The sequence below is a fragment of the Lytechinus variegatus genome, chromosome 1 (assembly GCF_018143015.1).
Source record: "Lytechinus variegatus isolate NC3 chromosome 1, Lvar_3.0, whole genome shotgun sequence".
Classification (NCBI taxonomy): domain Eukaryota; kingdom Metazoa; phylum Echinodermata; class Echinoidea; order Temnopleuroida; family Toxopneustidae; genus Lytechinus; species Lytechinus variegatus.
This window is the reverse complement of record NC_054740.1, coordinates 16,995,799-17,013,216: the sequence shown is the minus strand read 5'-3', so window position 1 is coordinate 17,013,216 and position 17,418 is coordinate 16,995,799. Positions and strand designations below refer to the sequence as shown.

At 35.3% G+C, this 17,418-nt stretch overlaps 1 protein-coding gene across 2 annotated transcripts in view; it reads left to right on the top strand.

The window, feature by feature from the left end:
* The first annotated feature begins 1,545 nt into the window (after window positions 1-1,545).
* LOC121407471 overlaps window positions 1,546-17,418 on the top strand; it is a 36,321-nt gene continuing 20,448 nt past the window's right edge. Inside the window, exon 1 of one of the 2 annotated variants that reach the window (XM_041598580.1) lies at window positions 1,546-1,990. In XM_041598580.1, coding sequence (XP_041454514.1) covers window positions 1,902-1,990 — 89 coding nt within the window. In that variant the 5' untranslated portion in view covers window positions 1,546-1,901. Of the gene's footprint in view, window positions 1,991-9,492; window positions 10,778-17,418 lie in introns of those variants that run through there. The other variant, XM_041598572.1, reaches the window with a different exon arrangement.

Here is a 17,418-nt window from a genome sequence, read left to right as displayed (position 1 = left end):
AAAAATAAATTAAACAGAATGGTGAAAGTTTGAAAGAAATCGGACAAACAATGAGAAAGTTATAGCTGCTTAAATATTGAGATCACTAATACTATGTAGATTTCAAATTGGCAACTGTGTAAGTAAATTATGACAAGGGGCAAGGACCACTTTCCCATAGGCCATGTACTTTATTATCAGGGATTTGTGGTTTTCTCCTAAGTACCCATTCCCCTGGGGCAGTAATCTAAATATAACCCAGGTAGTATATTGTAGTATGTCCTCATGAAAGAAAAATATAATTTGAAATAAAACTTTTGGGAAAAATGACATTGTAGCCATAATATGTATTGGAGTACATGGAAGAGTAGTCCTTGCCTTACATCACTATGACATCCCATATGCGGCCAATTTGAAGTCTCCATGGGTATAATGATTTACCAATATTTACAACTTTTAAAAATTCATAACTTTCTTGTTGTTTGTCCAATATTGTTCAAACTTTCACCTATCAACTTGTCTGATTTTTCTTTTCCTTATAAAAACAAGTTTTTATTTGGGTTGGATTCCCCTTTAATGGACCAAAATATATTACTGTTTGAGCAATTTCGTATATTATCTGCCAGATATATTATATGTCAGTAAAAAAATCATCACACAATTTAGCTGAAATAATGATAATGATGATTGGATAAATTCAGCACTATCATCTTTGCTTGCATTACGAAAATTTGTGTTTAAAAAAGGATCTCATCTGACACCCCAATTTCAAATTCCAAGCTACTTTCACTCGCCCCCCCCCCTCCCCGATATCAACAAGGAATGGTTATCCTTAAGTAAACAACCACGCACTCTCCCAGATAATCCACCTTCCCCCAAGTGACCTTCATAAGGCCTGGCAGAGAGAGAGAGAGAGCAAGAGAGAGAGGGAGTTAAACTGGGGGTGATTTTTTAAAAACTTATTGTTATTTCGGCAATTGTGGGTCATTTTGCATCGTTCAAAATTTCAGTTTCATCTCCATCTAAATTACGAATCGTTTTTAGACATGCTAATGTCCTAAAACAAATAGAATACAAATTTCTTCTTTCAAGATTACTGTCAGCCAGGAAGCTCTGAAGAGTTTGTTTACACTATTGCGTAACAATGACAGCTGTAATCCCACTCCATGCTGTTCATCAGCCTGATGCAGTGGCATGCAGTGTTTTATCAGCTCTTATCAGCAGCTGCAGTCACTAAATCGACCCCACCCCAGTTTAAACGAGAGAAATGAAACTTTCCCCAAAACTGAAAGTGGGGTGTCAATACCCCACTTGAGCTCCCATTGACTAACACGCAAGGCATATCAGCTGTCAGATGAACCCCACCCCAGTTTAAACGAGAGAAATGAAGCTCTCCCAAAAATCTGAAATTGGGGTTTCAAATACCCCACCTGAGCTCCCATTGACACAACACGCAAGGCAATGGAGTTCCTGTGTTATAAGCTGGTGGGGTATTTTTTAAACACAGGATTTGCGTAATGTGGTTTGAATTGATCATTTTTTTTTACATTTTGGTCTAATCTATTGTGAGCAGACGATCTATCGTTTATGACCCTTGATGCGCCTTTTGAACCTTGTATCCTGCACGGACCTTCAACAGCAAAATGAATTGCAGATGCGATTTATCACGTATTTCTTTCGTTCATCAATCAGGCATTTTAGGGAAGGTGAAAGATATACTACACTCGTAACAGCAGACGACATTGGATAGAGCGCGCGAACTCGAAATCATTGGAAACCTATAGACATCCAAATTACAAATGCTCACACAGTAGCCGGTTTTAGAGGCTTTAGCAGCGTATCTTCAATAGCCGCTAGCTATTAGGTGTGTTGTCCCCTCGTCTTCCTCGTCTGTATCGTATTGGACATCGTACGCCGACAGCATGTTTTCACCGAAGTCGATCGGTGGCTACCTGTGGAAAACACTTGGGGGAGGCGAAGACGATAATGATGACGGAAATGTTCAAGATGGGTAGGTATTGTTTATGTAGTATAGATTGTCATGATGATTGGTAGAACTGTAATAGCATCAATAAGTGGGTGTTGTAGCGTCACTTGGTTACATACAGTGTATTCAATGTGGGTAAAGGGGGTAAAGTCAGTCATCCACTGACGATACAAGAGTAAATTAATATATATGTACAGAAGCTCAGGTATAATGATGATTTGATCAGTCTTTCATGATTCTAGTTTACGTTATTATACTCTGATAGACGCTGGCAATTTGCATGCCTTTATGTAGAAATGTCTCTTTGATTATTCTGTAACTGTAAAGTGCTCGACTGTGTCAGATTTATGAGGATGTTGTGTGTTTGACATTTAAGGATAGAATGACATAATCGCACTCTACTGAAGATTCAATTTTCTATTATTCATTTGTAATCACATTATAACTGAATCGATTGTCTGCCTAGATTTTCCCAAATCCGGGAGATAAAATAATGGCTGTTCAAATCTGTATAAATATCAATGATAATATCATTTATATCCTGGGCATCATTTGTATTCACTCTTGTTTCCTTTTCGTTACATATTCGACAGTTTCCCACTCTGAAGTAAGTTTCCTGCAATTATGTTTGTCTTATTTTGGTGTGATTTTTTTTACGCCAGTACTACGCGTCCCATAATCTTTGTGGGGGTTACAATGCTTTTACATGCATGCTGTATTGTTGGATTTGCTTTTGTATGGCTTGTCTTTGAGAAGCAGCCTGCACAATAGTGGGTCGCAATCAATCGATAAATTCTCCCTTCCATTCGATATGTAAATAAAGAGAATACGTCGAGGTCACACATTATTATGCTGCCCTAAAATGGCTTTTTAAAAAGTAAATTGCAATTGCCATCTTCATAATATTTTGGCCTATATATGATTATAATATATCGTCATTTTTATCATGCCGATTAATGAGGATCCATCCTTTAAAGTTTAAAGAAATGTATAAGGAATATCTTGCTCATTATTTTTGGTGGCAAAGTTCTTTTTTCTTTATAACTTTGAAGTATGTCTATGATTTCCTGTATGCCTACACATTAATCTGGATCTGAAGCGATAAATGACTTTGACACAATCAACTCTATAGTTTTTCTCGACACAGTTTTACTGATGCCAGCTCTGGATTCTGGAAAATATAAAAATTGTTACAATTATACACCCAGACATAATGCCACTATTGCAATATGAAACTACACGTTGTAGCTATTAGAGCTATTGGAGGCGCGATAGCTCAGTCGGCAGAGCGGGGGATTCGTATTCCGGTGACCCGGGTTCGATTCCCACTTGGTGCGCTAGTGTCCTTTGGTAAGGTATTAATCCTAAGTACCAGGTCCTTCGGAGAGGACCTTAAGCCGTCGGTCCTCTGGTTGCTTGCTTACAAGCATTCATGCTTTCTTTGCAATCAGGTAAAAAAAAATCACCACCAAACATGATTAAAATAGGGTCAAACACCCAACAAAGATGGCCGATAGGAAGGTAATGATATCAATATTCTCCCCAGACAGCCGGATGGATGAGGATAGATAAGTGATGAAGCCATATGATGTTTGACCAATGGACAAACTTGTTTGGCCCAGAAAATCAGATTGTACTTCCGTCTAAATGCGTGTTGGTAATCCTTTAAATTGTTGATGCTAATAACATGTTGACATAAATAATTTTGAACATTTCGTACATAACATTTAAAGAATGAAATTCCAGTAAAACAACCCATAAAAACAATCTGCATGTTGAAATTGAATGGCAAATAAGGCATTTCACATTGTTTCCGAAAATATATGAAAAATTATGATGTTTGAAATATGAGACACGATGTGACAATATCGCATAATACATGTTGCGTGCATGCAACGCAAAGTACAAAGATCAAATATGAAAACGACACGCAATTCCTTATTTTTCGTCAACACGCCTCTTTTTAGCAAAACAAAATATGCACGACATGGTGCAGTTTACTGCAGTATTGACGGATGAATAGAGGAGCACTGCATGTAGCTAGGTCAAATATCAACATTCCCATATAATAATAATATGGCTTTCATTGTCAGATATCAGAGATATTTGTGGGAATCAAAAATGACAAAACAAAATGACAAAACACGTCGTGCAGGTCACTTGAAGACTGGGTCAATATAATTTATATAGGAGAGAAACTAAAAACATCGTTTTTTATCAAGCAAAATATAGGCCTACACTACACAGAGTTTTGTTGCAAAAGGGGTTGGATCCGCGCACTTTGGATCATTTCGAGAAAAAATCATGTTTTTTTTTAATTCTCCCATATTGCAATTTTGTATTACACTTTATTGCGATAAAACTATCAAAATACAATCACGAGCATTTCGTACATAAGGTTTTGAGACAAAAAAAAACAATAAAATTTTATGAAAAATGGATCCAACCCCTTTTGACGAATGAGCTCTTCAGAAGAGTTTGTTTGCAAAAGGGGATAAATCCACTCCAAGATTTTTTTTTTCATTCTCCCATACTGGAATATTCTTACACGAAACTATACCCTACCACGTCGTGAACATACAATTGGGTATAATAGAAATCTACCTGTCTTCATATTTTTTAGACATTCTTTTCCAAAAATATCCTTTGCAAACAAACTGAAATGGATCTGACCCCTTTTTGAAAAAAAGTGATTTTTCTTTGTCAGCTTTGTTCACTTTTTAATGGGAAATTCAACTTTTCTTTGGTATCATCTTATAGAGCTACGAAAATTCTATACATTGAAAAAAATAATGAAAAATGGATCTAACCCCTTTTGCAATTGAGCTCTTCATATCTTACGACAGGCTTTGTCGTGACTGAGAATACAACTATGATTCGGAAAATATGGAGAACCAAACATTTTGTTTCTTCTTTAAATCATAAACCTTCTTAACCTTCTATTGCCACCTCAATACCCCAACAACCCCAAGACAAATTAAGTCGAAATTAAAAAAAAAATGAACAGACAGAAACACTGAACAAACAAGATGAAAAAATATCATCTTTTTATTCCAAATAGCAAAATATAATCCAAAACGGAGTCAAGGGAAAAGGCTTGGAACGTTATCAACACAATTGTAGTCTGTTCTCGCTTTTAGATTAGGGTAAGGAGAGCTTAGGGTCTTGATGGCCGCCCCCCAAAAAAAAAAATCGAAGAAAAAAGTAGAACACAAAAAGAAAGAAAAAGTAATTATTTTCTGAATATTTTGTCAAAATATTGTAAAATTTGATTTAAAAAAAATCGAAAATGTTATTCTGATCGCGATCTTACCCATCAGAACGCCGTGTGTATTGTGTGTGCACTCATTTTTTTTTTTTTTTTTTTTGGGGGGGGCATTACGCGACAGATACTCCAATGAGATCAAGATGGAAAACATTCAATTAGTATTTTTGTTCACGTTGTTGGATAAAAAGGAAAGCAAAAGACGGGGAAAAATATGTGCTTTGTTGGGGGGGGGGTGCAAACGAATGAAGAAAATTCGGTAAAGAGAGAAGGCCATTTTTGACAATTACCAGACAAAATATTTTTTGGATAAAGGATTGACAAACTCGTGTTTGGCTGAAACATTGATGAGGAAAAAGCGTCACAAATATAACCTCAAAGGATGCATAGCTTACTCGAAGAAAGCTTGATAATTATGAAAGCATGATTCATACAAGTTTCTGTGATAAACATTCCATTCAGATATCAAGGGGGTATTTCTCAGTTTCAATATTGGGCCTGGTATCCATCTCAGTAGGATAACGATGGTTATGATTGGGATAATAAAGCCCCCTACCAAGTGAAAATAACCCGGGGTTCATACATTTTGACATAACAGGGATATACTGTAGAAAAAAGTCCAAACTCCTTCGAGGTTTGATTTTCCTCATATGTACATAGAAGCAACAAGAACCAATTTAAAAAGAAAGTATACGTGAATACACTCTCTATGTTTATAAAATTTTTTATTTTCGATATTATTACGTTTTGCCTATATTATTCAACGAGTGTGGTCGGTCCTGTAAAGGAAAATCAAGTGTTTTATTTAAAATGAATATATTTATTGTCCCTGCACATTAATGTGTATGCTTGGATTGCTATTTCGCATTGTTGGCGACCACCCCCTCCCCCTTCAACTATTCGGTACTGCAACCTATGAAATACGGCCGTCTTGCCCCTACGAGGGACCAATAATTTCACGAAACCGTCGCCCATGCTATCATGTCACCATCCCTTCATTCTTTATGATGTGTATTCGTTCTTCTTTTTGTCTCACCTGCGAAGCAAAGTGAGACTATAGGCGCCGCTTTTCCGACGGCGGCGGCGACGGCGGCGGCGGCGGCGTCAACATCAAATCTTAACCTGAGGTTAAGTTTTTGAAATGACATCATAACTTAGAAAGTATATGGACCTAGTTAATAAAACTTGGCCATAAGGTTAATCAAGTATTACTGAACATCCTATTAGAGTTTCATGTCACATGACCAAGGTCAAAGGTCATTTAGGGTCAATGAACTTAGACCATGTTGGAGGAATCAACATCGAAATCTTAACCTGAGGTTAAGTTTTTGAAATGTCATCATAACTTAGAAAATATATGGACCTAGTTCATGAAACTTGGACATAAGGTTAATCAAGTATCAATGAACATCCTGCATGAGTTTCACGTCACATGACCAAGGTCAAAGGTCATTTAGGGTCAATGAACTTTGGACGAATTGGGGATATCTGTTGAATTCCCATCATAACTTTGAAAGTTTATGGATCTGATTCATGAAACTTGGACATAATAGTAATCAAGCATCACTGAACATTTTGTGCAAGTTTCAGGTCACATGATCAAGGTCAAAGGTCATTTAGGGTCAATGAACTTTGGCCGAATTGGGGATATCTGTTGAATTCCCATCATAACTTTGAAAGTTTATGGATCTGATTCATGAAACTTGGACATAATAGTAATCAAGCATCACTGAACATTTTGTGCAAGTTTCAGGTCTCATGATTAAGGTCAAAGGTCATTTAGGGTCAATGAACTTTGGCCGAATCGGGGGTATCTGTTGAATTACCATCATAACTTTGAAAGTTTATGGATCTGATTCATGAAACTTGGACATAATAGTAATCAAGCATCACTGAACATTTTGTGCAAGTTTCAGGTCACATGATCAAGGTCAAAGGTCATTTAGGGTCAATGAACTTTGGCCGAATTGGGGATATCTGTTGAATTACCATCATAACTTTGAAAGTTTATGGATCTGATTCATGAAACTTGGACATAATAGTAATCAAGCATCACTGAACATTTTGTGCAAGTTTCAGGTCTCATGATTAAGGTCAAAGGTCATTTAGGGTCAATGAACTTTGGCCGAATCGGGGGTATCTGTTGAATTACCATCATAACTTTGAAAGTTTATTGGTCTAGTTCGTTAAACTTGGACATTAGAGTAACCAAGTATCGCTGAACATCCTGTGCGTGTTTCAGGTCACATGTCCAAGGTCAAAGGTCAATGAACTTTAGCCGAATTGGGTGTATCTGTTGAATTACCATCATAACTTTGAAAGTTTATGGATCTGATTCATGAAACTTGTACATAAGAGTAATCAAGTATCACTGAACATCCTGTTCCAGTTTCAGGTCACATGATCAAGGTCAAAGGTCATGTAAGGTCAATGAACTTTGGCCATGTTGGGTTTTTTTTTGTTGAATAACCATCATATCTCTGTAAGTTTATTGGTCTAGTTCATAAAAAGAGGACATAAGAGTAACCATGTATCACTGAACATCTTGTGCGAGTTAGAGTAGTATTCAAAGTCAGCACTGCTGCTATATTGAACCGCGTGATGCAGGTGAGACGGCCAGAGGCATTCCACTTGTTTATTATTATTAATTCCCCCACAAAACAGACTGGTCTGTTTTGTGGGGGAATTAATTAATTAATTAACCAGACAAAACATCTAATAATAAATATTCATGTATACATGAATATTTATTATTAGATGTTTTGTCTGGTTGCGTGAGAACCACTTAACATCTTAATATATTTATCAAATGTGTGAATATCATAAAATATTTATGTATTTGTCTTAGTGTCTTTTAACTTTAGGTGAACTATACTCAGCATTAAGGATTACCTTGAATTGTTATGTACACTGCATGCATAAACCGTGTATACAAGAAGTTGAGAATGAGTTCAATAGTACGATGTCTAGTCTGTACACTCAAAACAGAAATGAATACATTATGAGAGGCACTTGAATAGAAACTTTGGATATCTTATCTCTCATTGTGTATATCAAAGGAAACCGTTCTTCCGATTAATGATCTCAATTCATGCAATATAAATCACTCTATTACAAAACACGCAAACATGTAGGCCTATTATTTTAAGTGCAGGGTTAAGGATCATAATGATTTGGACATGGTACAGTTTTTAACTTTTTTTAAGTGTGTTATTTCATATTCAAAAATACATATTGCACAATTTTCATCAGAATTTATGAAGAAAATTCATAAGGGTTGTTAGATATTCAACAACGGAATTCCACTGTCAGAATATCAGTTAATAGAGCACTAAAAACAGATAAAATCTCATGAAGATGGAATTAAATATCTAGAAGTAACCCATATAAAATAGAGAATAAGCATATTCCATTACCGAAATACTTCCATGTTCCTATACATGTACAAATGCTATATAAGAGTTCATAGTCGACATGGTATAAAAAATAATAGGCCTACTTAAAGGGATAAAAGGGCTGACATAATTTTATCTGAATGAATGGAGTAAAATTCACCGAGCAAAACACTGAAAATCATAATTATTTCATATTTTCCTACATGTGTGTATGATCTTTCCCTAGTATAGCAAAATAAGTTGCAATAATGATTTATATCTTACACTTAAATCGGTTTTTAATACATTTCATTCATTCTTGGTGAAAACTCTCCAAAAACATTCGCATAATTATTATTTCGTATAAATACATGGGAGTAGTTGAGAATATGACGTCATCAGTTTGCTCAATGCATATTCATGAAGACATGCACATAGAACTGTTTCACCGAACTTAACCAAAACTTAAACAAAAAATAATGTCATAACTTTGTTATTCCTTGTCCGATTTTGATGAAATTTTCAGTGTTGTGTTTGTCTGGCGTTACTTCATCTTTTCAAATCATATTATTTTTTTAGCCCGGAGTTCCCATTTAATAGTGTAACTTTCATTCCAATAGACCAAAACAACAAGTCTGAAATATCAAATTAAAACATTTTAATTAATAGAATCGAAATAGTGTATTTTTTAGTTTATGACAACAATTCCGATCCCATTCTTATGAAAATTAAAAGTGAAAGCATTTTGGTTATGCTCTCATAAAGCAAACAAAACATTCAATAGATCAAATCATTTATCATTATTTGTAAATTTTGTGATTGACTTTAATATGTTATTAAAAAAACCCAGAATTTTGAAATACACTTAGCAGCAATACTTTTCATTTTTATATAGAAAGTGAGTGATTGATTTCGATGTCTGCACTTCTGCGGTTAACAATCTGTCCAAACTTTCGTGAGGACTCTATATCCATAAAAAGTGTATTAACCCTGAAAGTTTTTACGAAAACAACTCCATAAACTTACACTTTTTAGAATTTAGGCCTGTTTGACATGTTTGAGAGGGTTTCAAAAGTCGGAATTCCTCAGCAGTCAACGTTACCTTGTATTCAACCCGCGAAGAAATGTTTACCATTGTTACATGTAGTTGAAATGTTATTCGATTTTAACATTGTTGTGCCTGAGTTCGTGGTTTACTTGTGTGGGCTTTTGTTGTGACCGTTTTTTTTTTACGTTTCAATATTTTCATTTTTTTTCGTTTTGCTGTGGCAGAGACTTCCTCTCCACTTGCTATTCACAACGCAATCCCTAGGTACGTGTAAACACACCTAAATCACGTCCTTTCGCTCTATTCAAATTCTTGCTGAAATCACAATAGTGTCTTGTTGCTCACGATCTAAAGGTCGCTTGTAAAGTTATATTTACACCAGAATACTACAAATCGAAGCCGCATGCACAGTATACTGTCAAATTGTCTTGTGGAATCATATACGCATCACGGTATCTAGGGAACGCATTTGAGGAGATAGAGTCGTCTTCATCTTGTAAAACATACAGTGTAATCTTGGAGAATGTTTTGTTTTCTCACTGTGACATCAGTTTTGTTTGATCGGTAGTTAATCAATATTTGATTGAGTGCAAAGTATCACAGCGTTGATGAGTTTAGGTCAGTCTAATTTCCAGTCATTTTAATCTCACAGTTTTATGCAGAAGGGGTGTTTCTCCTGCGATTCGCTCTGCCAACAAAATGATATTTTATAGGACTTACTATCTAATGATGACATACACACTTGCATTGGAACCATCATTTCAAACATGGTAATAATGGAGCTTTTTATACACCGATCACTGCTATCGGCCAATCGATAGCCTCGCCAATCAGCCTGTCGTCTGCAACTTTCGGCAACTCTACTCCATAATGTCGGTTGCGGGAGAAAAGGAGAAAAATCCTGAAAGTGCGTCTAGTCAGAGCGTAACAGATGTTTCCAGTATTCCAATCGAAGATGAAGATCGTAAGGGCAAATATGAATTGTACGAAATGCCGGGCAGCACAGTGTATCGTATCTGTCTGCTCGGCGACATGTTCGAGTCGTTGTTCGCTCTTGCTGGATTCGTAGCAGTGGTGACGGGGATGTTGTGGGCACTTCACTATGCCACCTCATCATCAAGCCGGTAAGACACCAACAAACATTCAATTCTCTCTCCCAGTCAGCTATATACTATGTCCCCAGTTTACGAGACCCGTTATTTATATCCGCATTTATTATGAAATAATATATTTATATTTTATTCATATAGAGCCAGAGGATAAACCATTGTGTGCATATATATTAATTCCATTCTGTATTATCCTTGTCTGGCTGTCTGCTACAGATGATTCACACGCTCTCAATGTATTTTCGTGATTGCCATAGGACGAAAAATAAATATAGATCGTTAGGCTTTACTCTCTCCACGAAGTAAACACATCCATCCTTTGTGCTACTCCATCGGTCTCCATGTAATAAAATATCACCTGACCCATGGTGGGATTCGTTTCTTGACGGTCTTGTCCGGGGGTCTTGTATTTTCTGAGTGCAAAGAAATCATTTCCTAGTTTGTGACCGGGTTTTGGTAGATGCTGCCCGGGATGCTGCCCCTCCATAGCCATAGATCCTCAATGGAGATGTATAGTTGCTTTGTACAAATTAGGAAGATGTATCAAGTATCTTTCACCTACTTTTAGCTTCAAGATCTTACCATGGAGATATCAACACTATTTACCTTAACTTTATCAACATGATCAACTTGTGGAATATAACTTGTCCCATAAGTTGTTGTGGAATACAATTGTTGTAGAACAGACCTGTTGTGCAATACCCCTTTTTAAGACTTGTGATTTGTGGATTATAATACATGATATGTGTTTTCTTTTAACTTGGAAGATTTAAGGTCATTCTCAAAATAATTGAGTAGTTGGTCATCTGAAGAGTAGATATTACTTCAATTGATCAGAATAGTTATCCCTTCAACCTATAAGAAGTTTCGAAGACACTGATTTGTTCTTGGGATTTGCTCTAATAGTTTAACACACCATCATATCAAACTCTTAATTCACTCTTACGGTGTGATCTTTTGTCAAATTCAACTCCTAAAATACGGGAAAATAAATTGAACTTGAACATAACAAAGACATATAAAACACGTATTATGAATCGTTACTGCCCATCATTTTGCTACAAAATCTGTCAATTATTTTTATCATCAAAACAACATATTCACCGCCGCGCCGTTGCCATCAGGACTATTGACAAACTTATCTAATTATAACTTTTTTTTTAAAACGGACATTATAACATGGAGGTCATCATATTCCATCATTAGTCATCATAGTCATTAGTCATCATTGATAGCATCATCATGCATCTCCATCACCACCACCATCATAACCATCATCACTTTCTCCATTGTTTATTTCATAATGATAATCATGATCATGAAATAATGGAGAAAATCATCATCACCAGCAGCATCATCATCATAATCATCATCGTTATCATCATCATTATCACTTATCAGCATCATCATCATCACCATAACCACCACCACCAACAACAACTACAACAATAACATATTAATCACAATCAAAATCTTCGTCATTCTTTAAAGCTTTTTGTTATATGGATTCAAAACATGTCAGATAATGTTGATTTTGTCGTCATCATCGTGTACCACAATCGTCTTCGCGTTTACAGCAACTGTTAAACCTTCTATTTATTTGCTGATTTTCACTATTCAACATGGTCAATACCATTCAAATCCTCGCCATGTAATTATGGATGTCATTCCACATTCTCAGCCGATGACGTGCTTTTAGAGATCAATATCAAAATGCCGTGACCTCTGTATTTTGTTAAATCTGTCTCAAGTGAGTTTTAAATTCCAAAACACTCTCACTCTGCCCTGGTTTCTCTGCGCACTTACCCCATTGGTGTATTCATTCTTTATAGTCTCTTCCATATACCTAATAAGATATTATCTTCCTACTCTATTTTGATTTTGATTTTTCTAAATATATTATTCGACGAAAGTAGATTACACTGGTCCGCCTTTTACCGAACCATTTTGTGCCAAGTTCCCCGTCATGCCTGTCAAATATACATGTATGCACGTCTCATCAATGAATATAAAGAAAACAATATATATAGCCTACATGATTATAGGCCTGAACGACGTTCTCATTATAGATCTCCGAGGAAGGAAAATATTACAGTCTGAAGCAATGTTTTTAAAGTTGAATACATAACTTATTAGACGGGTGCTTTAAATTTCTGTTTTAGTAGATGAATAAATTCTATTAACTAATATGACAAGTTTTATTACAGAAAACCCTCACCAATTTGACTTATCTTACCCTCTGATATGAATATTACTTGAGTCGATTGTGTTAATGTGTAACAATATCATTAGTACAGGTCGATTTCATTATACTCTATACAGTAATTATGAACTATTCATTATTAATATTACTGGGGGAAGATGAAATGCAATTAGAATTGTTTTGAAACAGTTCAGAGTTTAGATGTTCTTAAAATATCACGAAATAACGAACTAATTTCCCGGTGATGGGATCACGTATTTTCTTCTATACAAGACATTACGTTATGATGGAATTTATAAATTTTAAACGTCCATGTCACGAGGATTAGTTGAGATCTTAGAAGATTAATTTGTAGGTGGACTTAAATGATGATTAGCGTGTTCCATTGATGAGTAAGACATGAATGAAGACTGATATTGTTGATAAGTCTAGATAGAGATCTTTAATGGATTAGTTTACAAACATTTAATCGAACTATGTACTGATGGGATTTAATTAATTAGGAACATGTTTATTTTCGGACATTCTGCAATCACAATTGAGTCAATGTTCTATACGTAAAACACATAGTTTAGACCTGATACTATTATGCTCCAAAATATAATTATCATGTTGATAAAGGCCAAGTTTGCTTGAGTTGTCATGTTCTGCTAACTAGGCTAATTTTGTATGTGTTATTTTAGGCGGAACATTTTTATCTGGTAAATGAAAATCCGCAGACATTCTAAATGCAAGGTGATAAAAGAAGCATATAGTCATTGATATATTTGTATTCGTAAAACATCTTTATTGCTAACATAGCTAAAGAGATGTTGATTTCTCATTAACTGTATATCGCAAATGATTGTAATTTCATGACTATATATACGAGTTTTATACAGACGCTCCACACAAAATATTCACGCCATCCTTTTAGCACTTTCATAATAAAAACATACCATGTTTAGACCATCAAAGAATAACCCTTTTCTGCCTGTAGAGGAATAAAATGCCTTGTATTTCATTTTCATAACAAAGAAATTTCGGGAAATATGATAAATCAATCTGTGGATCATCCTAACGGATGGGTGAATTCGTGTAGGTTACACCCTTTGCGTCAGACATGTCAAAAGTTTTTACTGTAGATCTTGTCTACAAAATGTTTTCCTTTCTTTAAAATAGTTAACCTCTTGTTGAACTTTGAGCGAGAGATAACTTTTATGATATATTGGTTGTAATTATTGCAACGGTGATTTATGGCTGCGATAGCTCTCTGTAAAGAATTTTATGGGTTGATTTAGCGACCCTTTAAATATATTTGTTTATTTTGGTTTTGTTTCTCATAACCTTACGATTCATTTCCCTTTTCGGTGAGTGTATCATGAGGGTCAGACATAATTTATTACACTTTGTTAATTGTAATAATTTAATAACAGTCTTGACGATATATCAACATAAAGCTTCAGTCAGTTAGATGATTAACAACTTCATGAAGTTAGCAGCTCTGTTAGCGATGGCGCACATTTCATTATTTTTCAAACAATGAAGAACAAAAAGAGGAGAAAATAGATAAATAAGAAAATAAAGGTCTGGGCAGTAACTGAAATTACTCTTATTGTGTAGATATAGCCCCCCCCCCCTCCTCTCCGTCAAAATACCATGCCACCGCTCCAAGTTATTTTAATCATGCAAAAGGTGGTTATGGCTCGATAATGCGTCAGATACATACCCTTGGATTACGATATCTAGCTATCCAGAAAATAACTACCCCGTCTCCTTTCTGAAAATTATAAATTCATATCGAGTGGCGCAAGTTTGCAAGAGTAGGGGCGTCGATCCATTTTTCAGATTGGGGGGGGGGCAAAATCATTAATGTTCCAAAGGCGCTCGATCGTACAAAACACCCACACCACACACACACACACACACACACACATATATATATATATATATATATATATATATATATATATATATATATATATATATATATATATATATATATATATATATGTATATATATATATATATATATATGTATGTATATATATATATATATATATATATATATATATATATATATGTATATATATATGTATATATATATGACTCATGAGACCCATACACGTATCTCACAAACAAATTAATGCGAGCGCGAAGCGCGAGCTGATTTTTTTTTTATAGTATACTGACAGGAAAAGCGTGCCTGTTTAGGACTGTTTGTAGTAACTCATGAGGAGGATACATATCTCACTACACAGATAGTACGAGTGCCGAGAGTGAGCTGAAATTTCCTTATATTCTGACCTGAAAACTTGATATTCTAAGCATTTTTGGTACCAATGATAAGATTTGTATCTAAAAGAACAATAGATGCGAGCGCGAAGCGCGAGCTGAAAATTTTGATATTTCGATCTGAAAAAATGAGTTTAGTGGACGTTTTTGATGAAGAACAAGATATATATCCAAGAAAAGATGATTGCAAATCGAAGCAGGAGTTCTTTTGAGGCTTAGAACTGAAAGTGGGACATTTACATTCACCTATTTTTAATCATGAAAAGTATGGGGTTTTGCTACAGAAATGATGCGAGCGCGAAGCGCGAGCTGAAAATTTGTATATTCCAATCTGAAAAGCGGACATTTTGAGCACGATTTTAAATAAAAACGAGTTGTGTATCACCATCTTGCTTGCTGAACATTACTATCTTGTTTTTTTTAATGCATATCCGGAATTATTGGGGGGGGGGGCAAAATGATATGTTTGCCCCCCCAATATTTTCATTGGTGGGGCGATTGCCCCCCCTGCCCCCCCAGGATCGACGCCTCTGTGCAAGAGTCTGAAATTTTAATTCTTGTATTAATGGTAATAAATACTCTGTACGATCTGATTGAAAATAAGTTTATTTCAACCTTGAATAATCCTCTATGTTTTCTATCAATGAATTGGGTAACAAGTTATAGAAAACATTTCTGCTATCATTTCAAACAACTGCGCTTATGATATAGCTGACCCCTTCACATTGGGCTCCCCGAAGCTCAAATAACTTCCCTAGGAAGAAAGGCTGCTGCATGTAAACTGAGGAGATACATGAAGAGCGCCATCACTCAGGATGGCAGAGGATTCTGTGATTCTTTTATTATAGAAACTGAGATTATACGAGTGTTTTTTTTTTCAATGCATTTCCTCGTCTTTCATTTTCATTAGTAGTGACCATGGGAATATGCATATGAATTCTTTGAAATATTGAGCACAATTACTGCTTATCACATGACATTTCTGTCAAAACAAACCACTTAATCGTTTGCTCTCGGTTTCGAGAATATTGAAGGTTTTGAAGTACGGATGTCACATGATAGAACTGATCATACCGCAGTAAGTCCCAACCGCAAAGAGAGCGCTATTTTAACGAAAATGATAAACGAGCTTGACGCCTACATTCTCCCACATAAAAATGACAATGTACAAAATTGGTATTATTTTCATGGCATACGGATTCCGTACCATTCTGTATTTTTTCCTGGGCATGCATTGTCGAGATGTTTCAGTTGGATTCGGAGCGGTATCATATCCATGATAATCATTTGATCATCGTTCTTGGGTTACCCCCAATTACTAATGGTTGAGGAATTCGAAGAACACGTTCATGCACAGAACTGTGTTTCTTCAGCAGATAACGATTGTCAGTCGATGTCTCCTTACTATAGCTGAGCAGACTTCTCACTGAAATTGAAAACGTATGGTGGTATATGCATTGAAATTGTTTATCGACGTGTGTTATTGGTCATAGATTTGAATAGGAATACTTTGAAAACATTGCTGCATTGGAGACCCCTTATATATCACCTCCAAGGTAAGTTTTACTATACCAGGTTTATTTTGTTTATAGGAATCGTACACTGTCTAAATAATTTGAACAACGCTGTTTACTATGTGAATCGCACAGGAGTTGTTTAAACAAGTATTTAAAATCTGAAACAACCATGCTTAAATTATTGATAATTGAATTTTTGAATTTAAACTTTGTTAATTGTTTAAGAATTTAAACACTTGTATAAAATGTTTAAACAACTACTGTGCGATTCACATAGTAAACTGCGTCGTTTGAATAATTTTTTACAGTGTATAAATTATTTCTGAACATATTTATCGAAAGTTAAGAAATAAAATCCGACGTGGAGGGCTGTCCAAGGCGAAAATTATTATTGTGTATTTACTTCCGCTTTTTCACAAATTGATCTATTAGATTCTGACCAGTAGTTTGATGAGAAGGTAACATGAGGATGATAAATATTTTTATCTATATGTTCCCCGTGTTTTGTCATTCCATTGAAAATGTATTACATTAAACAACATTTGTTTTTAAATACTTTTTACAATATTGTTAGACAACAGGACCAGGTCCTAATGTGAAATGTGAGAGAAAAACATTTGTTTTGTGCTCTATAGAATAACTATTCGATTTGTATCATTGGT